Below are 27,700 nucleotides of genomic sequence, written 5' to 3'. Positions count from 1 at the left end.
GGATTTAATACGAGCTCCTTTCAGCAGCGATTAAGCCTCCACTGGTCAAGAACCAGTGCAACAGTTGCATGCAAAGTCTTAAGAATAGTCATGTCTCAAGGGAGATCAGGCGAATGAGGTTGAATACTTTTTATAGACACTGCGTAATCATGAATATGTATGAATATAATCGGAATATTTTGTGTGCTCTCCACAGCAGAGACAAAGATCTGCTTTAAATACTATCACGGTGTAAGTGGAGCATTAAGAGCAACGACACCTTGTATCACAGTCAAGAACCCTGGAGTACCGGTATGTTTGTGTATGCATGCGTCACCTATTGTCCATCTCCCTCAGTTCTCTCCAGTCAGTCTTCCACATAATTTCCCAACTCATCATCACTGATTACGATTCATTCATTTAGCATTTTCGCTTTTATTTTGCCCTTCCAGCGCTTTGTGTCAAGCTGCTCAAGGGGTGGTTTATAATAGATATGCACATTAAGGAGGACAAACAGGAGCAGAGAGCGAATTCAGAACTCAGTGACATCCATTTTCCTTGATGGATGTCACTGAGCTCGGAAGCGCAAACCGAGACGGAGCAGCTTTGATCAGATATGTCCCTCACTGATGCCAGTTCATCTATTTTTTTACCTTTAGGCATGAAGCTGTGTAGAAGTCAGTTTCCATTTAAAAACACTGCTGTCTTATTGTTTTTTTTTTCTCACCAGGTAAGCAGTGAAGGCCAAGTGGAGGAACAATCGGGGAACGAGCACTGCCGGAAACTTGTCAGCTTCACCCTTTCAGGTGCAACGGATTATTTAGCGGAATTTTCTGAGAGTGTCATAAATACTCATGAAGCTATGCATTTCAGAAATCCGGGCAGTGGGTCTGAAGAAGGGCATGTTCTTCAACCCTGATCCCTACCTGAAGATGTCGATTCAGCCAGGGAGGAGAAGCGGCCTACCCAAGTTCACCCACCACGGCCACGAAAGACGCTCCTCCATCATAGCCAACACCATCAACCCTGTGTGGCACGGGGAGGTCAGCACAAACACTATTCTGACTGTTTTTTTTTTTGTGGAAAAAGGTGGCTTACACCAACTCTAACCCTAACCCTAACCCTACCCTTATGTCCTCTGGTTTTGTAGGTACTATATAAACAAACTGTTGCACAAAACCCTTTGCGTTTTCTCTGAGTCTGAAATGCCTGAAACGCAACAGACAAGGGCACAACAGCATCTATCGGGCTTTGGGTTACTGCAGCAGCACAGTGGTACAACTTCCAGATTTTGCCCTGGGAGTTGGGCCAGTGTGCTATTGTAATAGGCTAAAGTGGGAGACACCATTGTGGGTCAAATCCATAACTGACACGCCTGTAACTGACAACTGCTCACATGTTATTGCAGTGAGTCCAACTGCCGTCTCATTGTTGTGAGGTTTGGGGACCCCAAGGACTCCTACTGAAGTGCTTGAGTATGGTGGTTGTACTGCTGTAGTAGGACATTTCATTATAACAAAACATCTATTTTATTAGGTCTTAGCTTAAAGAATGGCCAAATATTGGACAATCGAATTTCAGTTTCTTCAGATTAAGTCTTATTTTCACGACACATGGCAGCAGGAGCATTAGAACGAGTATAAATTATGGGATGCATTGACGTATTCCGTGCGTGCCGACACATTAATGCAATGACGCTTTGCCGTTTTGCCGTTTGCCCCTCTCTAGAAGTATACCTTTGTGGCTCTGATGACGGACGTGTTGGAGATCGAGGTGAAGGATAAGTTTGCCAAGAGCAGACCAATCATCAAGCGCTTTCTGGGTCAGCTGATCCTCCCCGTGCAGAGGCTACTGGAGGGCCCGACAGCTGGGTGAGTCTACGACGTGCTCACTCATGATTCAAGAGAGCAAAAGGCAACTGTTCATAGAAACATAAATAGCTGTGTGGCTGTGCAGGCAGACAGAAAGAAAGGAGGACACACAGAAATTTGACCTTCAGCCTTTAATGGCAGTGACTCAGCATTGGTCCCTCAGTATCAATCAATGTCCCCTAATCAGCTCATTGTTAAGGCATTGATTTGATATTGATCTACAACTGAGGACATTGTGTACTCACGTCATGTATGTTGGCTCAGATGTGCTGATTAACCTTTGGTGGTCATGTTTTTGCCCTTAATCCAACAAATACCAAATACAAAAGATGAACTGATGAAATATCCAAAAAAACAAAACAAACAAAAAAACATGCTGAAACAAGGGCAAGTGTAGAGTTTTTGGAGGTGTTTTATCACTTGTCCAAGTAGCTTGAGAGACTGGTGGGGAGTTCGGGTTTAAGCAGGCTGGTGTTGTCCCCCTCTAACTGTGGACAACGCCAACTGTAAAGCGTGATCTTGTGTCTTACAATATGGAAGTACTAGTTCCTTTGTCAGTAGGGACATAACTTGTGTATCTTTGTGCATGCAGTGACCATCCAGGCAGCTACAGCCTTTGTCGGCGCCTCCCCACGGACCATGTGAGCGGGCAGCTCCTGTTCAAAGTGGCCATCACTTCTTCCGGACAAGAGGGTGTGTATGCATGCTTGCATTAACCTTTTAATGAGTAATCCAGCCTTAAGTTTGCCACTAAATATGACTAATGGCTTTCAGGTCATGTTGGAAAAGCAAGCTACTTAGAGGCAAAATGATTCACACCAGCAATCTATGTGTAGTATGAGAGGATATCCTACTATCGTACTACAGCTGGATTGTGAGCGGTGGAATGTCACTCTGCTAGCAACTGATATGCTCCTGCAAAGGTCTGATAAGGATATAAGGATATCCAAATGCCACGTTATCGTCTTAGAGGAATGCATTTCGAGGTATGTCCTGACCAGAAACCAAGGCAGGACAGAAATGTGTGTCTCAAAAGGCTACCTGATGGATGGACAGGTGGCATAATGGCCTACAGAACTGCCCAGAGGGACGTGAAGGAGGGCATTAGAAAAGCTAAATGCAGGTACAAGCAGCACATTGAGGGTTATAAAAAAGAACCACTAATGTGGAGAGGAATTCAAGCCTTGCGGACTGCGAGACCAACACCTCTCAGCATGCAGTTTTATTTGTAAACCATTTTGTCTTTTTCCTGGAATATGACAGCCCAATCTCAGGATATTTTTGTCTTGATTTTGATTCACAGTATTATGCCATACATAACTGCCATCATAAAGAGCTGAGTTGTAGGTTAACGATGAAGATTTGCCACCCCACGTCTCCATGTTGGCTTGTTCTGTGCAAGAAATCTGTGTAGTGGCTTAATAACACTGGACAGTGAGCTCCCCCTTGTGGGGAAAGCTCAGTGTGATTGCAGCACAAATAGCTTCCAATGACATATGCTTCTTTTAACTAAAGGGTAAAGATTTAAATAGTATTTTCAGTACTATTTATTGTGACATATAAGCCAGCAAATTAGTATTCTGCTTTGTGCCAAAAGTGGGAAGCTTGCTGTTCTTTCCAATCTGCCAGCATGAATGCAGCATATGGAACCCAAGTATAAATCTTCTGCTTGTCTCTTTTGTTTTTTCGCTCCAGAAGCCTCTCCAGATGCGGTGGGAACCATCTTGGGTAGTGCCGTGAATGGCGACCCTGGCAGTCCCTCTGATGATGAAGATCTCCCTCACCCCTCTTCAGCTTCACGGGTCACATATGGACCTTCTCCCACGGGCTCCGACGAGGGATCTATTTTAGTGAATGGCGCTTGTTACTATGGGGATGACAGCGTGTGGCGGGAGCCTGGACAGGTTGGATACGAGGAACTGCTTCCACTGGCTCTGGGTAGCCACACCCATCGGCAGGTATCACTCAACGACTACCTGGATGCCATTGAAGCTCCCAGGAGCCCTGGGGATCGACCTCTAGTTGGGCCTTTACCGAAGCTCCGCTCCAGCTTTCCAACAGACACGAGACTCAATGCTATGCTGCACATCGACTCAGATGAGGATGAGGAGACAGACACAACAACTGGGCAGCACAAGGAGCAGGCACAGGAGCCAAAAACACAGCAGAGCGGAGAATCGTCAAGGAGACCAGCTTCACCTGAGTCTCAACAGAGGAACCCAGGTTCAATAGGAGAGTCACAGGGACTCACAGGGGCCACGGCTGAGGCAGGTCCTTCCGCTGGAGCTCAGCCTGGATCTGATCCCGAGGGGACTGAAACTGGAGCAGGAGCGGCAGAAGGTGCCGCTAGAGATCCATCACAGAGTGGAGCATCGGACGCTGGGGCTGGAGCATCTGCTGACACTGCACAGGTTACTGGGGAAAACTCTGCAACATCCAACTCACCTCAGGCTTTGGGAGCTGCAGCATTGAAACCAGTGGAGTCTGTGGGGGAATCTCAGCGGGCAAACCAGGAGGTACCCTGCAATCCCTCGCTTGGTCCTCTTTCATCCATTCAGGTGAGCAGTTGCAGTTCATGTCCATGGTTCCCAACTTGGGGCTCGAGGTCTTCTCTGCTTTAAGGTTGTCAAAATTAAATTTGGACAATAAAAGCCTAATGACACAAAAGTAGTAGGCTACTTAGTACGCAACTGTCCTGGGACCAACTCTCAATCAGTTGTTCTCCCCACAGTGGGAGCATCACTATTGTACTGTATAAATGAAACAACATGTCATGTCAAACCTTTTTTAGGCCCTGTTAAGGCTTCGACCTAGATCTAAGACCTTGCATTAACACCCAACCAGTGCAATCCAGCACTTGACGGGAAAAATGTGAAATGCGTGATCAGCCAGCACTTGAGATCCAATCTCGGTTTGCACTCTGTATGCAAATAAACCTGACATCATTTGCGATGTGGTAGAATATTGCGACAGCTGCTGTCCCTAATGGGTTTCTACCAGTTGTTTGTTGTATGTGGTCATGACATGAGGACATATAGATACATATGTACTTTGATACAAGCTGTGAAGTGCTTCTCACTCTCTGAAATCACACCCGTCATCATTTATTGATTGTGTATGTGTAGCAGAGATCTTCAAATGTGGTCTGAGATCAGATCAGGCAAATTTGACCTCAGTGTGTCCTGGGTGTATTCACCTCTCTACTTAAAGCTGGTCACTTGTGATTTGATTGCCCAGGACTGATGTCAATGCAAAGTCTGAATATGGCTTTAGAGATGGGGCTCCAAGGTGGTTTAGGTCACGCCTCATATACGCAGTTTCCAGCTGTGTCGCATTCCAGCTCCAGCAAGATCAAGCTAATCTGTGGAAATAGTCCTAGCATATAGAAATTGCATGTTTGAGATGAGGGTGGCGTAGGCAGCAGCTTGCTTCTGACAGTTGTGATTGAACCAGAACTCAACCCACCTTATACCTGGGTATATTCTTCATGAGAGCCGAAGAGAGCGCTTTGATGAAATGCACCCTAACCTCTCCTCATCAGGAGGAAGAATCAAGGAAAGACGTAGCTCCAAAGGCAGAGGAAGAAGGCGTGGAATCATCGAGCAGTGAGGCAAACGGGGCTGTAGCAGCAGCAGCAGTTGCAGACCAAGAAAGAGGGACTTCTGAAGCCGGTAGGTAGAGAATGCCACAAAAATATACGATGACCCACATGCAAGGCAGCTATGGAGCACTTGAAATCTGTTTTTGTCTTGTGACCAGGGAAAGGGGAGGGAAAGGTAGGGGATGGGGTGCGTGAACTGAAGGGATGGGCTGAATGAAGATATAAAGACTCATGGTGGACCTTTGATATTTGGATGGAGGGACCCAGGGAGTGAGATTCAGGGTGGGGACATAGAAGCTTCGTCTCCGTTATAGAGCAGAAGAAAGAAGAGAGAGGGTTGGGGGATTTGACAAATGAGCCAAATGTTCGAGGACAGGTTAAACACGCCTCCATAGGAAGGAGCTGGTAATTGGATGTGTGAGACAAGGACTTGTTCAAGAACCTAAGTTATATTCATTACATTTGATTTTTTGTACACGAATTGCATAATACATTTACACCAAAATAGTCTCATCTCATGTTGCTTCTTCTGCCGGCCACCTGTACATTGCGCTTTTAAAACAACTCACACGTTCTGGTTACCAACAGGAGGGGCTGAAGGTTGGGATGGTCCAGTGGAGCAGGAGGAGAAGGGAGGGGACGTGTGGAGGAGGCGGCGGTCCATGCAGGCATCTGGAGGCGCTGCCCAGAACCAGGAGGCCAGAGACTCTAACAGCAGGACATCGGCGGGGGACAGAGAGTCAGGTGAAATGTTGCTTGAAAGCAACAACAGTAGTCTATTGACATTTATTTTTTTTATCAATTTAGAATAGGTTTATTTCACTAACGTGAGTAGATTCTAGAGCTAGCTTTTATCATAGCTGCAAATCCTCACTACAAGAAGAACATCCCTGTACAAAATCCTGACTGACAGAGCGATCAGGAAGTATTAATAAATGCTGGGCCGATATATTCAGATCAGAATGAGCTTATGTTAAGCTGCTGTATTTAATTGATATATTTTGTATTTGTGTTTGTGCAGTGGCTACAGCTCAGACAAACGGCCACCACTCTGGTCGGCCCCTGCCGTCTATCCGTCACGACATGAGTCGCTACCAAAGGGTGGAGGAGCCACTGCCGCCTAGTGAGTGTGTTTGTGTATGCTGAAATGCATGAGGGACGATTGAGAAGTTTGTGTCCAGCGACCATGAAACCAACATCCTCCTTCTTTGTAAAGACCAGCGTTATTAGTCGATCATCACGTCTGATGGCGCCTGCCAGGACCAAAGTCATCCCCCACACTTTGTCGACCACCTTCTCACATAATATACAAAAGGGCACCTTCCACTAGTGTCGCCACCATTTACCTCCTCGGGTACTAAGCCCTTGAGACATTTGCTGCTGTAGAGGATGGCTGCACAAAGGTCGATGTTCATTTTTCAAAGAATGCTACCTTGAAAAAGTTACTTACCTCAAACCACAGCTAAAGTTACTACTTCTCCTACTCCTTTGATATAAACAGATATAGATTAAGATAAAGATGAAGCGTTAACCAATCAATTTGTCCTTTTTCTTTTTCACTGAATGTTGTCGGACAAAAGTCCTGGAGCACCACCAAAACACATTGACAGTAGACATGCTAGTAGAGTTAGCGTAGAGTTGGTCCAATGACTGCAAAAAGGCCCAAGTTCCCTTAAAGACTCCTGCATGCGGACGTTTACAAGAGCTCACCAAAGTCCTGTTTGGACCTAGTGTTCTGAGTGATTAAATCATGAGGGACTTAGCTTAAAAAGTATGGGCGTGAACAAACCCAGGGTGCATCGAGGATACATTTGAGATCTGAGCACTCATCTGGAGGGTCTCTGTCTCACCTGTGACTATCTACCTTCATATCCATTCTGGCCTCATCACAAATCAACTACTCAACTGGGTTGCTCTTGTGTAAAGAGGGTTTACCCTCATTCATTCAGTAAAAACAACAGCTTCTGTTATGAGGACTAAAGCAGTGTGAGGGCTTCCTGTTCTTCAGAAATGAGAGACTTTTACAATATTCTGTCCTTGTAGTTGTCCATCCGATCTAATATTGCGTGTCCTTTAGTCCAGAAGTTCAGCATTTGGCCGGAGGCAGGGTATACCCTGAACAGGTCGCCACTCTATCACACAAAAACAGAAGTAAAAACATTCACACTTTCATGCACACCAAGGGCCAATTTAAAATCACCCATTAGTCTTAACAAGCAAGCTAAACTCCAGACAGCAAGGCCCTAGCCGAACCCAGAATGCATCTTGCTGTGAGGCTAGACACTACACCACCATGCCTTGTAGTTGTTACGGTAATAGATAAATCCGAACCAAGATTTAACTAATGAAGTTGCTGAATATACAGTATCTGCAGGCAAAAAATACTCTGGATGCATGGTAATACCGGCCAGAACAGGGTCTGGCTTGGATGTTATTGCTGTTACAATCACACAATAAGCTACCTATTAAGGAGATTGGAATTATAGTGGTGGCCTCTATCCTGAATGTACCATGCTCCTCAACCTTCTAAAAACTGTTAAAGTTGTATTTCAAGCGGCCCACTCTGTTACTTCTGTCACTCTGATCCAGACTGGGAGGCCCGCATCGACAGCCACGGTCGCATCTTTTACGTGGACCACGTCAACAGAACGACAACATGGCAACGTCCCACGGCTCCGCCCGCCCCCCAGACCCTGCAGAGGTCCAACTCCATACAGCAGATGGAGCAGCTGAACCGCAGGTCTGAACACAAACATGCAAAGATGCGCATGTCCACTTTTCTTGAGCGACACCATTTTAAAATGCACACCTTTCTAGGTATCAGAGTATACAAAGGACGATAACCAACGATAGCAGACCAGAGGATCAGCCAGCCAATGAGCTCCCGGTAGATGAGACTGATGCCCACCCCTCCATCCCAGGTAGAGTCACCCCTCCACTCTGGCATTCTGCTTAATGTCTTCGAGCCTTGAGTCGTGCACTCTTTCTCACAAGTATGTTTGTGTTGCAGAGCTGCGTAGGGAGAACAGCGTGGCTCAGACCAGCAGTTCCAGGTCCCGCCTCACCCTTCTGCTTCAGTCCCCCAGCGCCAAGTTCCTCACCAGCCCTGACTTCTTCACTGTGCTGCATTCCAGCCCTGTACGAACACATTTTTGCTCTTTTTGGTCTTTCTTTTAACTTATCCGGCTGTCTTTCCCCCTCTTTCTGATGACACTGCTTGTCCCCCCACTCAGGATGGAAGTATATGGAAATTAGTGGTGGAGTCAAAAAAAGTAGTTATAGAAAAAAAAAAAGGAATAGTTGTCTTCCAGGCTACTAAAACACCATATAACTGCCAGAAAACCATTCACTTCTTCCAAAAATGGTGATAGGTAGTAACTGTATAGAGTACTGTGCAGTGTTACTATGTGTTTTGTTACATCTCCTTCTCTCTCCTCTCAGAGTGCCTACCGTATGTTCACCACCAACACTTGTCTGAAGCACATGATCAGCAAGGTTCGTCGGGATGCTCACCACTTCGAGCGCTACCAGCACAACAGAGACCTGGTGGCCTTCCTCAACATGTTCGCCAACAAACAGCTGGAGCTGCCCAGAGGCTGGGAGATGAAGCATGACCACACCGGCAAGGTGGGACTGATGTGACTGACTGATTTTTTTTTTTCATGTATTTCGAATATATGAATTAAAAGAGTAGCAGTAGCATCAATACCACCTTTATAATTAATATGGACACCGAATTAAAGAAATACAGTAAAGGTGATATATTTGACGTGTTGTCTATTATTATTCATATATATGCTCATTTTACTTTTTGTGCCTTCTTCTTCACTATTTGATTTATATTTAGTGCGGTCTATCACCAAATAAAGACCATCCAAATGACTGGATTGGCCCAACGGAGAGACCAACTTGAGTTGGTTCTACAATTGCCACAGTATTAAAAGTTGGACTCTTTCTGCGTATGTGTTTCCGTAGCCTTTCTTTGTGGACCACAACTGCCGTGCCACCACCTTCATCGACCCCCGCCTGCCTCTCCAGAGTACTCGTCCCCCAAGCCTCCTGGCTCACCGCCAGCACCTGACCCGCCAACGCAGCCACAGCGCTGGAGAGGTCAGCCCACGGCGACTAGTAAGTGCCCAGTAAATCACGCACGCTCTGCATTTCGCACAATATTTTAGATTACAACACAATTTTGACAGGTTTGCTACTTGATTGCACATTTATCCTCTGCCTGTCTCTGCAGGTGGGTGAGGATCGTCACGCTGGCCCGCCGGTCCTTCCACGTCCTTCCAGCACCTTCACCTCAGCCAACAGGGGGCAGTCCCAAGATGTTGTACCAGTGGGTCAGTATAAACACAAACACACAAATATTAAAGCTGACTATTAAATTGTTAAAACTACCTTGTTCTTTCCCTCTAGCTTACAACGACAAGATTGTGGCGTTTCTTCGACAACCAAACATCTTTGAGATTTTGCAGGAGAGACAGTCTGACTTCAACCGGAACCACGCTCTCAGGTAAACACTCAAATCTGTCTACCTATACCAGTCTTTGACATAATGCCTTAGGTTACTCTAAACCTGACACAAATAGGTGTTTGCCGATCTCTAAAGACAGTTTTTTTTTGTGAAGCCTGTTTACTGGTGCAGGAAAATCGTTTTTCGCTAGGTATCATCATTGTTTAACCCACCAGGTATTTGTCCAAGATAGTAGGGCGCAATTGCTGTTCCGATGCTAAAACTCAAAGTTTTTAAGATTATTGCGGACAGCTCTTTCCAAAAGAAAGCCCTTAATCGGAAAACATGTCCGTCATCAGACCAAATTTCTCTACATTTTCTTTGGCAGTGGTGGTGGAGTAACATTGTTAAGAGAGCCCCATTATTTACCTGAAAATAGAGTTGAAAAGGAGATCCTGTTGATCATAATTTTGCCGGTGCTTAGCATATGATCCTGATTTGCCACAAGCATTTCAGAATGGTAGAACCAAAAATTTCAGTATTTCCTCCATATGCAAAAAAAAAATAAAAAATGGGTTCCAATGCTAAATGATTTCAACAGAAAGAAAAGAAATTAGTGTTGGAAGATAGTAAACCAAGGGAGCGACCGATATTTATTATTTGCTAATGCTTATTTGAAGCAACACAGCAAATGTGTCGTGGTAAATTATACCAAGGAATCCAATCATTAGATAAGGACACAACAGACTATGTTAAAAAATGGTGGGAAAGAGAATTAGACATGGACATACTTGAGAGTACCTGGCTAAAAGCCTGTAAGACACAGCTTTCTTCTAGCAAATCAAAACATTTACTTCATAAAATTTTATAAAATATTTTCATAAGTACATAATATACGTGAACAACTGGGAAGTGTCACATGAGGCAGTTAGTCATAGAGTTATAGTTATACAAGTACTATTGCTATTTCTATTGTGTGTATCAATACACACACAGTAGACAATGTATTCAGTTTCTATATGAAGTACTGATGTCTGTAGGATATGGTCAGCCTTTTTCTCAGTGTTTCGCTGCTCTGACAACAGGGACAAGGTGCAGCTGATCCGCACGGATGGAGTGTCTGGATTGGCCAGGCTGTCAGGAGACGCCGACCTTGTCATGCTGCTAAGGTGGAAATGTCCTGCCTACCTTTTTTCCTGTTTAATGTCGCTCTTTCTGTGTCATTCTTACATTGTATATTTTTCCTTTTTCTCACCTGCAGCCTCTTTGAAGATGAAGTAATGTCCTACGTGCCTCCTCACAGCTTACTTCACCCTACATACTGTCAGTCACCTCGAGGCTCGCCTGTCTCCTCCCCACAGAACTCGCCGGGTAAAAGACGAGCACACAAGTGCATGTTGCATATGAGGAAAACTGTTTCAAGATGCTAATGGATTGTATTTCATAAAATATATTGCCCCGCAAGTCCTTTGTTTGCATCCATTGTGCTGATGTAAGCATCCCTCAGTCTGTGAGTGAACATACTCGTGAGAGGATATAGGGGGTCATTTATGATGATTACCTCTCATCCTCTTCTCTGCAACTGCCTTCAGAATTTGTAGGTCATCTGAGTGAACAATGTCAAATTAGTCCCAGGAATTTTTAGATAACCCAGGTAAACAATGTCAAGTTTGCCCTAGGGCTTTGTATGTATCATGAGTGAACAGTGTCATGTTAACCCTATGAATTTGTAGGCATCCTGGGCGAACAATGTCATGTTAGTCCTAGGAATTTCTAGGTATCCTCAGTGAACTATGTCAAGTTCGCCCAACAAATTGTAGGTGCCCTGGTGAACAATATCTAGCTCACCTAAGGAATTTGTAGATGTCTACCGTCTGCAACCCTTCTGTTGACAGGGCTGACGATCCTAGGGCCTAGAACGGCTACCTCTCTGCCTTCCTAATACTTATCTTAAGGTGGTTTCTGTTGTGTCACTTTCTCCTGAGTCACCATACTCCTTGTCCTTATCATATGTGATACAGCAATAGAGGAGTCATCAACACGCGCCTGTAATTGGCACAGTCCTGATCTGAAGCAGACATTGATGTTTCCACCTCTAGAGCAAACAGTATAGTTCCTTAAGATGTGCCAGTGTTGCTTTACCCACATCAGGCTTTCAATATGATATTCTTCCAGCCTTTGTGTTAGGTAGCCTGTTATCCAGGCCTCATGGTCCTGGTTCACTTCTATCATAGAAAGGCTTCTTAGCCATCAGAACCACTGAAGATTCAAAGAACATCCTCACAAGGCTTAAGGAATTCTTCAGATATACTGTATGTAATCTCTGTGGAACAGGAAGCTAGTGGAAATATCTGTTTAACCAGCACATGTGTAGTTTATAGCTTTAAGTAATAGGCTTATTGGAAGTTGTGTTGAGTTACCTTCATGCTTTGGAAATACTTTGTAGGAAAGTCGCCAAGTTGTCAGAAGGCAATGATTTAATAGAACAGGACTAGATAGGGATTAGAAGAATTAATCACCAAACAGCATCAGATTGCTGACATGTGGCAAACTATTTGTTCTATTTTCTGTTGCCTGTAGGTACTCAAAGAGCCAATGCCAGAGCTCCAGCACCCTACAAGAGAGACTTTGAGGCCAAGCTACGCAACTTCTACAGGAAACTGGAAACTAAAGGCTATGGCCAAGGCCCAGGGAAGCTAAAGTAAGTTGACTGTTGTTCTGCAGACTACTTTGTGATCTTTTTGTTTGCACATGGATGTTTGGAGGTGTCTGGCACTCACCTGCTTGTGTGTGCATCTCAGATTGATCATCCGTCGTGACCACCTTCTGGAAGACGCCTTCAACCAGATCATGTGTTACTCCCGTAAAGACCTGCAGCGCAGCAAACTCTACGTCAGCTTTGTTGGGGAGGAAGGGTGAGTATGTGAGAGGATGGATGAAAGAATTAATGCAGTGACTGAGATAATTCAGTTACAAGGTCATATCTGCATACGCTTGTTGCAGGTTGGACTACAGCGGACCCTCCAGAGAGTTCTTCTTCTTGGTTTCCAGGGAACTGTTCAACCCTTACTATGGTCTGTTTGAGTACTCTGCCAATGACACCTATACCGTTCAGATCAGCCCCATGTCCGCCTTTGTAGACAATCACCACGAATGGTAAGATGTATTGTTACTCAGTCTGAACCCTCATTTAAAGGGCTAACTTTGTGAAGCAAGCCTCTCATCATTGTGTCTTCTCTTTGTGTTCATTTGCGCTCAGGTTCCGGTTCAGTGGTCGCATTCTGGGTCTTGCACTGATTCATCAGTACCTGCTAGATGCCTTCTTCACCAGACCCTTCTATAAAGGCCTACTACGCATGTAGGTTTACCCACAAACATGAATGCACTTTACATACTTTATACACAACATTTTTATGTTGAGCTAACATCTGAGCTGTGCATAATAGCCAGTGTGCAGCTTGAAAAGTATACATACAAGCATACGCTTGCTCATTTTCCACCATGTAGTTCCTGTGAGCTGAGTGACCTGGAGTATCTGGACGAGGAATTTCACCAGTCTCTCCAGTGGATGAAGGACAACGACATAGAAGACATGCTAGACCTCACTTTCACCGTCAACGAAGAAGTTTTCGGACAGGTTAGAGTGTGTGTTTGTGTGTGAGCATTTGGTTACCAGTACCCCGCTAGGTAGCTGCACCCCTAGCCATTCACCAAGAGGGCTGAAGCCAACATTGGTAGTTATAGCAGTAAATACTTCTAGACTGATAGTTTGCTGACTAATTCTACTCCTTTTACAAGTAACAATACTTAAGTGTATATTTTTGTTGGGCCCATATAAAATCTACATTAACCCATTGCATAGACACAACAAGCAGAAGCCTAAGACAAAGCAAAGGAAGCAGGCAGTTTTCTCCCATGGTGACCGTGAAATCTAAAATCACAGACGGTAGCGCTCATATCGACATGGTCGAACTCAGGTCGTGTGTTTTGGGCGTGTGCATTTCTACAGATAACAGAACGGGAGCTGAAGCCTGGGGGAGCCAACATCCCTGTCTCGGAGAAGAACAAGAAGGAATACATTGAGCGAATGGTGAAGTGGAGAATAGAGAGGGGAGTGGTACAGCAGACTGAAAGCCTGGTCAGAGGCTTCTATGAGGTATGGCTTGCATGAACATGAACCACAAAGCTTGTTGAGTATCAGACCTTTTAAATTTGTAGGAAATGGGCTGTGTGGTGGCACTCGGTTGAAAGTTAGGTTTTTTCAGGTGGTGGACGCCCGGTTGGTGTCCGTCTTTGATGCCAGGGAGCTGGAGCTGGTGATCGCTGGCACTGCTGAGATTGACTTATCGGACTGGAGGAACAACACGGAGTACAGAGGAGGTATGGCCTACATGAAGCCCGCCTTTACTTTCTACCAGAGCTGTTGCAAACCAACTTTCCACCACAATCGATTTGCGTGCAGGGGAGTTGGTCTTACTTCCAGGATAGGATGGTACTATAAGGGCCTTCCTCTTGCTAATATGGTGGGCGTATTCTTGTGCATTGATTGGGTGTAACCCACAATGAGCCAGAACTCTAATGGTATTGGTGCAATATAAGGCTGGATAATTGTCTGATCATACCTCATCCTGTAAATTCTCAGGTTCATGATCTCTGGCGTTTGGTTTTGTTTCAAAGTATCTTCACCATTGAGTATTCTTTCTACTTAAGCAAAGACAGTGTCTGTCCGACTTGTGGTTGGATATTTGACATGCCTTAACTGGCATCCTTATCCAATCCCTATTGCTTAGGTTACCATGACAACCACATTGTCATCCGGTGGTTCTGGGCAGCAGTGGAGAGGTTCAACAATGAACAGAGACTGCGGCTCTTGCAGGTATGACAATTAGTACCAGAGAAACCGGTGAATCAACAGTAATATCTACCACGTCTGTCTTGTAATTTTTAATCTGTTTTTCTATTCCAATGTTTCATCCGTGCCTTCAGTTTGTGACTGGGACATCCAGCATCCCGTATGAGGGCTTTGCTTCTCTGCGAGGCAGCAACGGGCCCCGCAGGTTCTGCGTAGAGAAGTGGGGGAAAGTGGCGTCGCTGCCAAGGTGAATAAAGCGAGAACCTCGCAGGGCATATCACGTCAACTTGATTCTAAATGTCAAGTGGTTTGAGGGTGTGGTTAATTTGGCAGGCCAACATTAATTTCTAGCCAGAGGCAGGACGAAAAAGACGAATACCGCGCTCAAGTACAGGTTCTGGCACTCAAATGTCAGTGAAAGTAGAAAATAAAATATCCACAAACAAAGTGGACACTCGTCCAAGTAGCTTCTTCAGTTCTAAATGACTAGTGGGGAAGTGGGTTTTTATTAGGAACATCTGTGGGTGGGTGTTGAATAACCCAACACTTGCTTGTAATTAGAGGATAATTGCCTTTCAGTCTTTATAGCCTCCACCACTTGACCCTTTCATTAACATTGCTTGATTTCATAGCATTTACAGTAGTCATTAGTTAGTATGTTAGTTACTTGTGTAAAATTTGATAGTCTGTAATATGTTTTAATGTTACATAGTTGTTCTCTCATCTTATGCTATCACGTTATTTCTACATCTCCTATGGACCTAACCCTAACTCTAACAAAGCTTTTCATGCTCTGTGCTCCAGGGCTCATACTTGTTTCAACCGGCTGGACCTGCCACCGTACCCATCTTTCTCAATGCTGTACGAGAAGATGCTGACCGCCGTGGAGGAGACCAGCACCTTCGGGCTTGAATGAGACCAGTGTCCTGCTTCCCCAAGTCCCTGCTGAAAGCGGAGGAACTGGATAAACGTTTTAAATAAAAGATCTGGATCGAAAATCCTTATTTCTGATCAGTGTTAAATTTCTAATGGACGGAATTTTATAACAAAGACTGAAATGCGGAGCTGACCTCTTCCTACGTGAGGTGAACAGTTTTTGTTGCATTTGGATATATTTCACACCCAGTTAGTAACACACATTTTGAAGACCCACACTGCCTTTGGACCAGGATCAGAGCTGCCAGGATTTGACCAATCAAAGACCAGGATTATTTTCTTTTTCACTTTGATACAAGAAGGTTAAAGTTTGAGACATCTAAGAAGCAACCACTGCCTTTACTGATAAGTAGTGTGGATTCAACGTCTTTTACTTCTTCTGTGGATAGACATTAAAGGAGGACCATAGGACCTGTCTGGAACTGAGCTTCAGGGAACAGCGCCTCCTTCTGGTCTGATGTAGGAACTGCTCTCATGTAGATGGTGTCTTTCTAAAAAGCCTTCCGAGGCCTGTTCAAGTAACTTTAACTTGTGGGGATTTTCCAGTTTTCCCATAATTGGATTTTGGAGTCCTGTCCAAAGCTTTGGTATTGTTGTTACTGTATTTTCATCTACAAGGGGGGGAAAAAAAGTGATTTTCTAATGACGTGGCAGTGACATGTTGTGCTCTGAATGTAACTTACTTTACGATGTAGTGTGGGAAAGGGATTTTTCTACCAGATCTGGAACCATTTGCAAAAAATCCTTAAAATAATACGGATGAGCAATTTAAGTTACATATTTCACATAACCATATCCATTGACTCTAACTGATTTAGCTTTGACCCAGGTCTATTCTTTAAAGTTTGTTAAAATTCTGGTTGGGTCTACATTTCTAAAAGGAAGTCTTTGCTGGGTCGCAATGGAGGGCCGTGGGGTACTGGTTCTCACATGATGCTACTTCTAAACGTGACTATCTGAAAGATGTGCTCCATTAACTTCCCTTGTAATTTTCAATTAAAAGTCCAGCCCAACTAATCTACTTAGTATACAGTAGTACAGTACAAAGTGTGAAAGCATCTCTTAGTTAAACTACAACATGTTTTACTTTCTGTCAGATGGTAAATTGACGTCACCAAAACACAAATTTGGCACTTTCCAAATTCATCACTAAAACGAGTTAATCAGTGTCCTGTATTTCAACACAATTCCCCTACAGCACACCACTGACACCATTGACATGCTAAAACACATGTTATATTTTGTAATGAGATTGCTGTTACATAAGCTGACGTTTGCCTTTCTTCTGAACAATTACAGTAAAACACACATTGGGAACATGATGACAAGTTGTCAAGTTAACATCTGAAACTTGCTCACCCTAAATATTCTGTGTTCAGATCCAAATGAGCTGCTTAAAAATAGAATATAAAACTTTCTTTTTTTTTTTCCTTTTTCGGAATAGTCTGTGACAACGTTTACATACCGGCTTGTGGTTGTCACTTGGTGCCTTTAAGTGGGGTTGAAAAGAGTCCTCCCTCCCCCATTTTCGTGGTATTTTATTTTTAAAAAATTCATGATTTTTTTTTCAGATATGATGGAAAACATGGAAGTTTGTTTCGGATGTGGATAGGTTAATATATTGTAATTTAATTGTATATTTGTTTTCTTATGATGGGCATTGAGGACATGGTCGAGAACCTCATCCTTTCATTATGTCTTTGCATTTTGTACATTACGTTACCTGGTAATTAGTTTGCTACGCCAAGCATTTCATGTACACAGCTTTTCATGCGGTACCTTATGATTTCCACTTCATGGCAGCGTATAACTACTCCCTGATCATTAGTAATTAGGGGTCAAAGCAGCGAAAGAGTTCTGTTGTATGTGTTCCGTTTTTATTATTATTATTATTATTACTGTTGTTATTGTTCCAATGCAAAAGTGAAATTTAAACGGAAGAAAATAAGATTTTAAAGGAGAGTAACACTCTTCAACCTTAAGGGTGTGCTATAATCAATGTGAAAGTTTTTTGTTGAATAACCAGTTAATTCTGTTTTTTCCCCACTTGTAACTGGCAACATTTGGTGTCTAAATCTTCTCCCTCTCTAGTTATAACACACATTTTGTACCTAACTAGTGAAATTAATTAGATTTTTAATAGCCAACTGTGATTGACGCCTTCTTGGATGAGATACCTGTCAACGATGATAAATTATTGATTTAGCATCCAGAATTTTTCTCTTTTTTTGGCAAAAATCCATTAGATTATTGAAAATGTTAAGAAAAAAATGAGGGGATCGCAACTTTTTGTGCAGGAGGGCGGGTCAAAAGGAAGGGTTGCAAAGGGGAGGGGCTAAAATTAGAATGGTGATTTAAAGGGCCTGAAAAGTCTTTACTGATCAAAATGAACATTATAGAGGAGATAGCGAATGAGCCAACAGTGGAGTGTTTTTCAACCTCAGTTCATTTAGAATAGTCTACAGGAATGCTGGCAGCCGCGTGAGGCCGTTAGCTGTACTGTGCTAAATGCTGAAATCAATAATGTTGATGTTCATAACCCTGGTTCAGCAGCGTGGACCACTTAGCTAATGCATTGGGAAGGGATGAACGCTATGGAGCATTATGGATTCTGCATTTTTTCTGTATTCATTGCCAGTTGGAGTGATTTGGACAGCTCGGGGATATAGTGGTGACTGATAATTACACATTTTACGCTCTTAAAAAGCTGCTGGGACAGGCCCCACCCCTAACAGCATGCCTCCTTTAGCTTCTCAGATCACCTGATGTTTATACTTGCAGGAGTCAATTACACATGTATGCTAGCTCTGTACAAAAAAAAAAAGTGTTTTATAGTTTCTCTAGATTTACACTGTTGTTATTTCACTATTGAATTAAGTATATCAACTCGATGTTGACTGGATCAGGTTCAGAAGTTTCTTACAGAAATATGGACGTTTTCTGTAAAAATCTGTTTTAAAGGAGGTGACGGCGAATTTTTATTCTTTTGTGAATTGTTAACCATACTCTTCACTCACATTCCCCTCTACACACTGAATGTAAGCATGCCTTCAACTGCCACGACACGTAGACACGTAATCCTGAAAGTTTTAACTCGCACCCTTCTGATTAGCTCATTTTATGCACACACTAATAAACCATTATCAGGATCGAGCTTGCTTTTTTTGAAACTACTTTTGCCCTGGACCTACTGTTTTCCTAGTTTACACTTAAAAGAATGACAACACACTTTGGTAGACAAGCATTTAAAGGAAAAAAAAAATAAAAACATAAATCATGTCTCACTTCAAAATTCTCCTATGGAAAAGAATCACGTTTTTTGCCTCACTGAATGCACTAAATCACGTCTGTCTGATGAGAATGTACCAAAGTTTCAACCGGCTGCCTCACGTCTAACAGCCAAGCCGCCGTTTCGGTAGTCCGCCTCATTTTAAATACGAATGTTTTTCAGCACCTCCTCTCCCAAAAAATAAATAAATAAAAGTCATCTCTCTATGCAAGCTTGTTATTATCGATTCCTTGCCACTTTCACTGTAATTGAACAAAGCAAAGGATAATAAATGGAAATTAATGTTGGTCTCCTGTCTTTTTACTGTAGGAAATAGCAACATGCTACACCAATCGGCCATAAGATTCCTACAGGTGACGAATAACACTGGTTATTATATCACCTGTCAATAGGTGGCAGCAAAGTGAACAATTTTCTCCACCAAGTTGATGTATGAGAAGCAGAAAAAATGGGCATGTAAAAAGATTTTAAGAACTTTGACATGACCCATAAAGTATTATTCAGTGTGAAACAGAAAAAAAAACTCACATGTTAAACTGAGTGGTTTTCTGTATTCAATAGAACGCATTTATTTCTTTAGCATTCCAGTCCTGCGTATAATCACAGAACCTGCCACGGCGCAGGAGCAGCAATCAACTTTAATATAAAGGTTGCACTGAACATATAAAAATCATAAACGCTAGATTGCAAAGGACACAGTGCAAGAAAGTAAAATCTCAATCAAGAGTGCAAGTTGGAGGAACACACATTAATGGCCAACTTTTGTTAGTTCTTCCAAGTGTAGCTGTAGTTGTTCATGTTGATGTGGGTCAGAGCACTCTTGCCCAGACCGGAGGGCTGTTGCAGCTGCTGGACGGAGGAAGGGTGGAGGCCACAAGCGGACAGGTCCGCTGTTCCATTAGTGAACTGAAAAACACACAAACAGCTGGAGTGAGCACATGACCACTAGGGGGTGTTGTATACACAATATATTAGAAAGAGAATGGACCGTCTGAGCTATCCCTCTATACTGACTGGTTCTGAGCTGGTCATGTGTGTCATGAGCGCCATGTTAGATACATCTAATCAACAGAGAAGTGGCAATAACAGAATAAAACTGGATTAAAAGTTAAAATATGCCACAGTGCTGAGTCTACGGCTCCAGCGCAGGATCAGGAAAACACGGAGGAAACTCCACCGTTTTGTGTGTAGTAGTATGTAAATGACTTATAAATCTAATATGTTGGTATTATGGATAACAGCGCACAACTGCTGTCATTGCTCAGTTTTTATGTTCATTATTTGTCAGTTAACATGCTAATTTCCCAAGTGAGGTAGGATTTTTTTATTTTTTTTTCCCATCTAACCTGTTTGGCGTGCACGTTCATGACAGCTGTGGGCACGTGCGCGTAAAGGGCAGCTGAGAAGTTTCCTTTCTGCGCCGGCCGGAGGAGGGTGGTGATGGCGTGAAGGGAGGACGGAAGGATCGGTCCTGCAGTGAGGAAAGAAGATATCATTAACGTAGTAAATTAAAAAAGAAATAACAATACTAATAACTCCCCTTTTCTTTTTCTTTGTGTTCTCCTCCTGCTGTGTACCTGTGACTTCCAGACTGCTGATGTTCTGGTAGGTGGAGCCAACCTGGCTCTTCACGTTCACGCTGCGGCTCTGAATGAAAGCACACGAGGTCAGGAGGCCGATGGCGTGGAATGTGAGTGTGCGTGTTGCGTGTCTAGGTACCTTCAGTGTGTGCATCGTAGCTCCTCTGAAAGCGACGGGAGAGAGCAGCGTCGGGGGGAGGCCAGCCTGGGAACCGGCTGCGGCCACCATGCTCTTACAGTTGATGAGGAAGTTGATGAGGGTGAAGGTGTGCGACCCTTCCACGCAGACCACCGACTCAGGTTTGTGGTCCAGAGACACGGTGTGGCTGTCCTTGCGACTAGACGTGTGGGTCAAGGAGCTAAGACTGGTCAAGGGGCTAGTGAGGAATCAATAAACACAAAAAACAGGAGGATACAGTTTTATGGTGATGCCATCAGGTTTCTTGATTTTGTCCTGGACTCCCATCTCCTTCAGCCAGGAGAAACTACACTCCTCATCTTCAGTGCACTCATCGTCGCCATCCACGTCGTCTTCTGAGGGTGTCCTGTGGTGTCTGGTAACAGAAAACCAAACTGATGCAGAAGCTACACCGCCTATTAAAGGCTCTTGTACGTAACCTACGTACATGGCCAATTTATACACGTGCGCTCGTCAGTCTGGCACACTCTGTAAAAACACCTCCCAAACACTAGTCGGCGCTGTGTCACTTTTGCCGGTTGGGTTAACTATTATTTCAACTTCCCGCTTCACTTTCAACAATTGTGAGTGAAACTTTCCGAAGACAAGTCATAGTTAGCCTAATAGCATAAATACCTAAGTCATATTTGAACGTTTTTGGAATACAAGAAAAAACAGTTTGATATTTTTGTTGATATTGGAACAGTAAGTCAAAACACGTAATTAGGCGGACGATATGTTTGTAACGCCAAACCTTCTCAGTTAAACTTTCCTTTCGATGTGTTCCAACTTCATTGATCCAAAACAATAAATTCGAAAATCGCGGAGCTGGAGAAACAGTTGGAAATACTAAAGCGAAAGCACCCTACTATCAAGCGAACCAATCACAACTCTTGCCGTCTGTGTTGCGGTGTTGCATAGTTACAGTTCTCTATAAGGTCTGCGTTGTCATCAAATTGACACAGAAGCTTAAACCGCCTATTAAATGCGATCTAAGGTACTGCAGGAAACACTGTAGCCTACGTACATGGCCTACGCCGGTGCGGGCCGAACGCTAGTCGGCACCGCGTCAATTTATGTTTCCACTTTCTGCTTCAACAATGGTGACTGAAACGTTAGCGAAAATTTTGCAGAAAACAAGTCATCTCCAAAGCGCCTTAGTTAAACTTTCCTTAACGTGTTCCATCTTTATAGATCCACTGTCTGCGTTGTGGGTCTAAACCGCCTATCCACCGTATTCTTGAGGGTGCTGATGAACGATTATGGGTGAAACTTCTTGTGAGACCCCGGAAACAGCAGTACCCACTAGTTGCTAGCGTGTTTCATTTCCCATAGCAGTTTATTTGAATGTTTGACTGTTTTAATTTAATTAAAATTAATTAGACATTTTTCAGTGTTATACAACGACTTTGAATTATACTTAAATTACCGGTATACAAAAGTAAGAAGTCCAAAAAGTCTCACTGCATGTGTGAAATGTAATTTGTACATGTAAAACGTAGCGTGTTCTTTCCCATTCCTTCTCTTCTTTCTTTTTTTTTGTTCTTATGTGTCATGTCCCTCTGGCAACTTTGTGTTATTATTTTGCACTAGTGAATTTAGTGTGAAACATTTTATTAAATGTGCAATATGTTTAATAAAGTTATCGGAAAAACTGAGAAAATTTGGTGGTGATTCATTCTTGCAGCCATGACAACTAAAGCTGTAAAGTCTAAAGTGCAGGACACATGAGATGAAACTGAGATGAGATGAAACTAAAAAAAAAAAAAAAAAAACGTACTCCTTTTCCTTGTGCTCTCCTTCATCCTCCTCCCCGTGGTCAGCTCCAGAGTTCTGTTGCTCCCTGCCCTTCTTCTTCTCCTCCACTAGGGGGAGACTGAACTCTATGCCTATAGAGAGAACACACCAGCGAATAACACTTCTGTCGTTGCTTCAGTCACCGACAAATAAAATGAAAAACACATGCAACATTTTAGAAAGGGTGTCAATGTTGCGACCGAGGTCCGGGTCTCACCTTCGCTCTTCATTGCCTCTCTGAGACCCCTCGTTGTGGGAGAAATCAAAGCGGTGATGCTTCCGTTCCCCCCGAGACCTGCCGCCCTGAACAGCACTGTGAACTGACACAGGGGAAGAAAACTGGCTGTAAATCGGTCCGGCTGTGTCCACTCACGTATGATGTGACCCGCGAACGCCTACCTGATAGGAGCAAAGGTAGAAGTATGGACAGAGTCTGGACTTTAAGAGACTGTAGAGGGATGAGAGGCTGACGGACCTGAGGAGCACAGAAAACCCAGTGATGTTTAAGTATTATTATTATGATTATAAGCTCTATGAATGCTATTATGCTGTCATGTTATAGCACTGACCATATAAAATAAACTCAAACTGAAATTAAATTAACTGCGTCCCTAAAATATCAACTAGCAGTTGATAGACAAAGAAATTAACCAACCAAATCGTTAGCATTCTACTTATTAGTCTTATTTCTCCTTTAAAATGATAATTTTGCATAACTTTTGTATTTTGGGGGAAAAAAACAAACAAAAAAAACATGGAAACATGGAAAAATGTCCATTCTTCTCGCTGTGAGGCCTCCCTGTTAATTACTACACCACACTGAAAGATCTGAACTTGCCCAAAATGTCACATCTTTCTTGACGTTACTCATTTGAAAGTGAGGTCCGAACAGGGCTTTCTGAGTTGGCCTCACCATTCCCTCATGAGGCTCTGCTGCAGCGCTGCGTCCTGAGCCCACGGCGTGCTCTTCCCGGTGAAGCTCCTCTCTGCGTTGATCCTGGGAAACAGAGACAGCCAGGACACGGAGGGATGCTGCCAATACGCCAGACTCTGCTGGAAGGCGCAACGGAGCTCTGAGCTGGACTTGGGATCCTGAAGGAGGGGGGGGGGGGTCGGAAACTTTCGAGTTAGTGAGTTAGTCTCACTAAATATTACATCACATTTAATAGCACATCTACCTGCAAACTGTGCGGCAGGGTGGTGAACTGAGATCTGCAGTGCTGGCTGAGTCCCAGAGCTTCCTCCTGGGCTTTGGGGTGCTCGGCCCATGACAGGGATAGCGGGGAGGTGAAGAGGACGCGAGTCTTCAGGCTCCAGTCAGCCGGATATTCAGTGCAGACGGGAGGGGCTATGGAGGCAGGAGCAATGGCCTGAGGGCTCTAGGGAGAGAGATGGGATATTTATTTATTTTGTTATCTGCAAATGGATGCATGGAGCCAATAAAAGTTTCCAAGATAAAGTTTTATGGTGTGAGGACACCAAATGTTTGCCCTTTGGCCATCGTATTTAGCATGGTGGTAGCAGCATCATGCCGTCGGCTTCATAAGGTTCATAAAGGCGGAAGGTAAAATTAATGCGGGAAAATATCAGGAAACTCCGAGTGCTCAGAGAGTCAACTGACAACAGCCACGTATACGACATATTTTTAAATTGATTGCATTGCTTTGTAGGCTTTTCTTTTTTTGGAGATTCGTGGCTCAACAAACGGCAAATTATGTTGATTGTTATTCCAATTATAAGAGGCGAAAAAGAAAAAACACTTACTTATAGGCACTGTAGAGTTTTAAATAAGGTGAGAGTATATATATATAAAATATAATATATATGAATATATTTTAAATATATTTATTAGATTAAACCTCAAGCTGCTACTAGAGAAGACTACCAAACCAAATTTCAATGCAACTTGAAACTGGTTGTGTGATTGTGTGTGATTGTTTTTGCTGTTAAACGGCACAGGCTGCTGCCATTTGTCACTAAATCCAATAACCCAACTCAACTCAAGCTTTATTTATAAAGCATCTCTACAATGATAGCAGTCAATTAAGGTGCTGTACGGTAGAATGCACCGTATATAGTACCGTAATAGATTATAATAAAAACAACAAACAAAAACAATAAAATTAGAGTAAACAATAAAAACTACAATACTCAGAATTACCGTGTGCTCATTTATGAAATGCCAAGCAAGTGGGTTTTTAGGGAGGATTTAAAAGTATCTAGTGACTGGGAGGTTCTAATGTAGAGGGGGAAAAACAATGAAAAGAAATGTTATGTATTTGAAAAACATCACCAAGGGGCAACAAAAACAAAAAAAAAAAAGAACAGGACCCAGGATGGATCCTTGAGGGACTCCACAAGTCAGTGGAGTACATTAACTAACTACACAGAGTCTAGCAGGTTGGACCTGAACCAGCACAGGGCAGTGAATGCGATGCTTACATACTGCTCCAGACGCTGTAGAAGAATTACATGTTCTACAGCGTCATATCCACGTTGTTACGATAATTTAACAACGGACTGATTCAAAACACATGGTCTTATTTCTCTTATTTGATGTGCCATATACTGTATAAATAAGTAATAGTTGGGATAGCATCATAATCAGGGGCTTTTATTAAAATGCAGACCTTACCCCCGATCCCATTAAAAAAAATGAGAAAAAATTAGAGACATGTTAGCTTCTGTGAATAGCGCACGTAAACAAAACCAACCTTCAGTAGTGGCCTTAGAACATCTTCCTCCTCCTCTTCAAACAGAGAGTCGTCCTCTGAGAAAGTTTGACACTTCTAGCAGAGGAGAGATGGAAAAATAATAATAATAAAAAGACATACATTTGTATAGTACAGTATCTTGCACAGCAGGGGTAGTGAAACAAATTTTAGTTCTCAAACGGGCCAGATCAGTGACATAACAGCATAAAAGCCTACAAGCACTGCTGTTTAGTAACTGGGTCTAAATTAGTGTCATTACAGTTGTTTTCATTTCACTCTTCTATGTCATTTTCGCACTTTTGCAAATTGACTCTGCGGGCCAGATTAGATCTTCTGACGGCCGCTTTTGGCCCCGCGGGCCCTATGTTAGACCTGCGTCGTGTAGTCTTAAAATTTGACACTTTTCTAATGGAGTCTTGTACGCATTTAACATGTTTACCCGGGCATCCGTGTATTGCTTTATCTAACTTCCGGCAACCAACTGTAGTACATAGATATGTAGCTGTGTGTCACAACCCACCTCGCTGGGAATATGTTCGGATTCCCTTTTTTCCGCCTCAGTCAACTTCTCACTGAAATGCCAATCTCCTTCCTTTAGTGCAGCTTTGCCGTGACTTTCCGCAGGTTCGGCACTACCGTCGTTATAGATGAGAAGTTTCTTTTTGGGGCTGAACGTATTCTCGATATTTGCGAACGGGTTCCTGCGTTTTATTCCGCCCCCGGAACGCTGCTGGGCGTTGAAAAGCGGTCCCGGGGAAAAGGGACGAAGGGAGGCCGGGGACGAGCTGCTTTGTCCGGGGCTACCAGAGGAACCCTGGCCGCTCGGGCTCGAGAAGACTCCGGCATCGCTTCGGGCTCTCTTCCTCCTCATTCGCATAATTTCCGCAGGCCGTTTAAAGCTGGGCGAGTACCCTTCTTGTTGAGACATGGTGCCAAGATACACCGTATCAAAATAATATCTAAGTACAACACCGCTGAGGAGAACACAGAGCCCGCTTGTGTTTTGTTGTTGCGCCTTCCGGACTTTACAAATTTGGCGCGCAGCGTACTGACGAAAGAGCGTCCTTGTGTTGCATTTATGTTCACGACAAAAAAAACGAAATTAGACTTTCAGGTTGATCGGAAATATCGAAAGACTTATGACCCACAAAGTGATACTGTCACAAGGGGCACTTCAAAATACGATTTAGATAAGTCGCGTATCTGTTGAATTAAAATATGAATGACGTGTAAAGACACCAACTCAAATACAGAATAACATATGCGCATCTGCTGTGAAAATATTTGCCTTTTTACAACTGGTTCCGAACGCATCATTTACCAAACGTTGATCATTGACAAAAACAGTTGATTTTGTCAGACATAGGGGCAACAGGCCAAAGGCGGCCCGTGGGATCAATTTGCAAAGTGCAAAAATGGCACTGAAGACTTTAACTGCAATTTTTCCAATAAAAGTAGCTGCAATTCCTAGGTTTTACACAGATTTTGGAAGGGTTGTGGACATAACACAACAATGAAACCTGGAACTATGCACACTTTTTCTTAAGAGATGTGTGATTATTTATTACATGTTTTGTAATAGTGCAGTTCATTAAATTTAAACACCTTTATAATCCACTTCTGTGCATTAAAGCAAATAGAAAAATGTGGAGTTGTCGTTATTTATAGATTAATATACTATTGTATTATTGGTTCGGCCAGGTGAGATCAAATTGGTCTGTATGCAGCCCCTGAACTAAATTGAGTTTGACGCCCTGACTTAAATGTTTCTGAATCATGAAGGAAACCTAGCCTTTCTATCTCCAGGTTTCCACCTGTCCTCTCATTAATAAGGAATTAATACTGACACTACTAGAAACTCAATGATCTAAGTAGAGAAAGACTCTCCGTGGCTGTCAAGAGGCTCGTTACCCCAACAGCTGCTTCAAACAACACCAGTTGTTGTCCTGCGGGAGAGCCCGTATATGATCAAGGAAGTCATTTAATTATTATAAATGCTCTTTTTATGGGGGTGGCTTATTCATTGTAGGACCACATATAGTCATTGCGTGTATTTTTGATTTCTTTCTAGTGTTTATATATGAGTATTCATTCGGTTTCAGCTCAATGTGCTGACAGAGTTGCTTTGTAATAATGATAGTCTTAATCCCAGGTTCAAAGATATTCCATTAATTACCCCATGTGGATTTCCAAGGGTTGTCCTACCCGTCCTTTGCGATCTTAAATCATCACTGCTTTTGTTCACTGGTGCCAAGATGTCTCATCTTCTGGTCCACTCCCTCCTTATAACGACACTCAGATTTTAAAATTTGGAATCATGAAAGCAAAACACTTGTTATCTGTATTTAGGGGTATTCATTTCACGTATACATGATAGGTGTTTACATCATCAAGTCTTATGGGGCATGACAGGAAAACAGAAAAGTATGTAAACCGGGATGTACATT

At 43.2% G+C, this 27,700-nt stretch overlaps 2 protein-coding genes across 4 annotated transcripts in view; one reads left to right on the top strand and one right to left on the bottom strand.

The window, feature by feature from the left end:
* Positions 1-19,271, top strand: part of hecw2b (HECT, C2 and WW domain containing E3 ubiquitin protein ligase 2b) — a 35,996-nt gene extending 16,725 nt beyond the window's left edge. For all 3 annotated transcript variants that reach the window (XM_047576542.1, XM_047576544.1, XM_047576545.1), the window contains exons 4-31: positions 197-291; positions 710-785; positions 853-1,022; positions 1,708-1,850; positions 2,443-2,543; positions 3,546-4,408; positions 5,392-5,521; positions 6,040-6,195; positions 6,473-6,574; positions 8,041-8,191; positions 8,269-8,372; positions 8,462-8,589; positions 8,893-9,078; positions 9,427-9,579; positions 9,695-9,794; positions 9,871-9,967; positions 10,993-11,076; positions 11,169-11,278; positions 12,488-12,608; positions 12,709-12,822; positions 12,911-13,063; positions 13,167-13,265; positions 13,415-13,544; positions 13,917-14,063; positions 14,173-14,287; positions 14,698-14,783; positions 14,894-15,006; positions 15,564-19,271. In XM_047576542.1, coding sequence (XP_047432498.1) covers positions 197-291; positions 710-785; positions 853-1,022; positions 1,708-1,850; positions 2,443-2,543; positions 3,546-4,408; positions 5,392-5,521; positions 6,040-6,195; positions 6,473-6,574; positions 8,041-8,191; positions 8,269-8,372; positions 8,462-8,589; positions 8,893-9,078; positions 9,427-9,579; positions 9,695-9,794; positions 9,871-9,967; positions 10,993-11,076; positions 11,169-11,278; positions 12,488-12,608; positions 12,709-12,822; positions 12,911-13,063; positions 13,167-13,265; positions 13,415-13,544; positions 13,917-14,063; positions 14,173-14,287; positions 14,698-14,783; positions 14,894-15,006; positions 15,564-15,675 — 4,139 coding nt within the window. In that variant the 3' untranslated portion in view covers positions 15,676-19,271. The remainder of the gene's footprint in view (positions 1-196; positions 292-709; positions 786-852; positions 1,023-1,707; positions 1,851-2,442; positions 2,544-3,545; positions 4,409-5,391; positions 5,522-6,039; positions 6,196-6,472; positions 6,575-8,040; positions 8,192-8,268; positions 8,373-8,461; positions 8,590-8,892; positions 9,079-9,426; positions 9,580-9,694; positions 9,795-9,870; positions 9,968-10,992; positions 11,077-11,168; positions 11,279-12,487; positions 12,609-12,708; positions 12,823-12,910; positions 13,064-13,166; positions 13,266-13,414; positions 13,545-13,916; positions 14,064-14,172; positions 14,288-14,697; positions 14,784-14,893; positions 15,007-15,563) is intronic.
* Positions 19,272-19,525: 254 nt separating this feature from the next.
* Positions 19,526-26,301, bottom strand: LOC125000848 (protein downstream neighbor of son homolog). Its single transcript, XM_047576546.1, has 12 exons — positions 25,774-26,301; positions 25,254-25,328; positions 23,718-23,918; positions 23,453-23,631; positions 22,939-23,014; positions 22,757-22,859; positions 22,523-22,631; positions 20,981-21,118; positions 20,704-20,902; positions 20,562-20,631; positions 20,331-20,455; positions 19,526-19,890 (listed from the first exon to the last, which is right to left on the bottom strand). Exons 1-12 carry the CDS (start codon positions 26,179-26,181, stop codon positions 19,750-19,752), a joined length of 1,824 nt encoding a protein of 607 aa, XP_047432502.1. The 5' UTR covers positions 26,182-26,301; the 3' UTR covers positions 19,526-19,749.
* Between the last annotated feature and the right edge of the window lie 1,399 nt (positions 26,302-27,700).

This window comes from Mugil cephalus, chromosome 23 (genome assembly GCF_022458985.1).
Source record: "Mugil cephalus isolate CIBA_MC_2020 chromosome 23, CIBA_Mcephalus_1.1, whole genome shotgun sequence".
Lineage (NCBI taxonomy): Eukaryota > Metazoa > Chordata > Actinopteri > Mugiliformes > Mugilidae > Mugil > Mugil cephalus.
The sequence above is the reverse complement of the archived record's forward strand: the minus strand, read 5'-3'. Positions and strand labels throughout refer to the sequence as shown.

Excerpts from the sequence above, each read along its gene's own strand:
- LOC125000848 (XM_047576546.1), bottom strand. The coding sequence starts at position 26,181 with ATGTCTCAACAAGAAGGGTACTCGCCCAGCTTTAAACGGCCTGCGGAA. Across the intron at positions 23,632-23,717 it reads CCCTGCCGCACAGTTTGCAG|GATCCCAAGTCCAGCTCAGA; the intron begins GTAGATGTGCTA and ends CCCCTCCTTCAG. Across the intron at positions 20,456-20,561 it reads CAGCAGTCTGGAAGTCACAG|GACCGATCCTTCCGTCCTCC; the intron begins GTACACAGCAGG and ends TCCTCACTGCAG.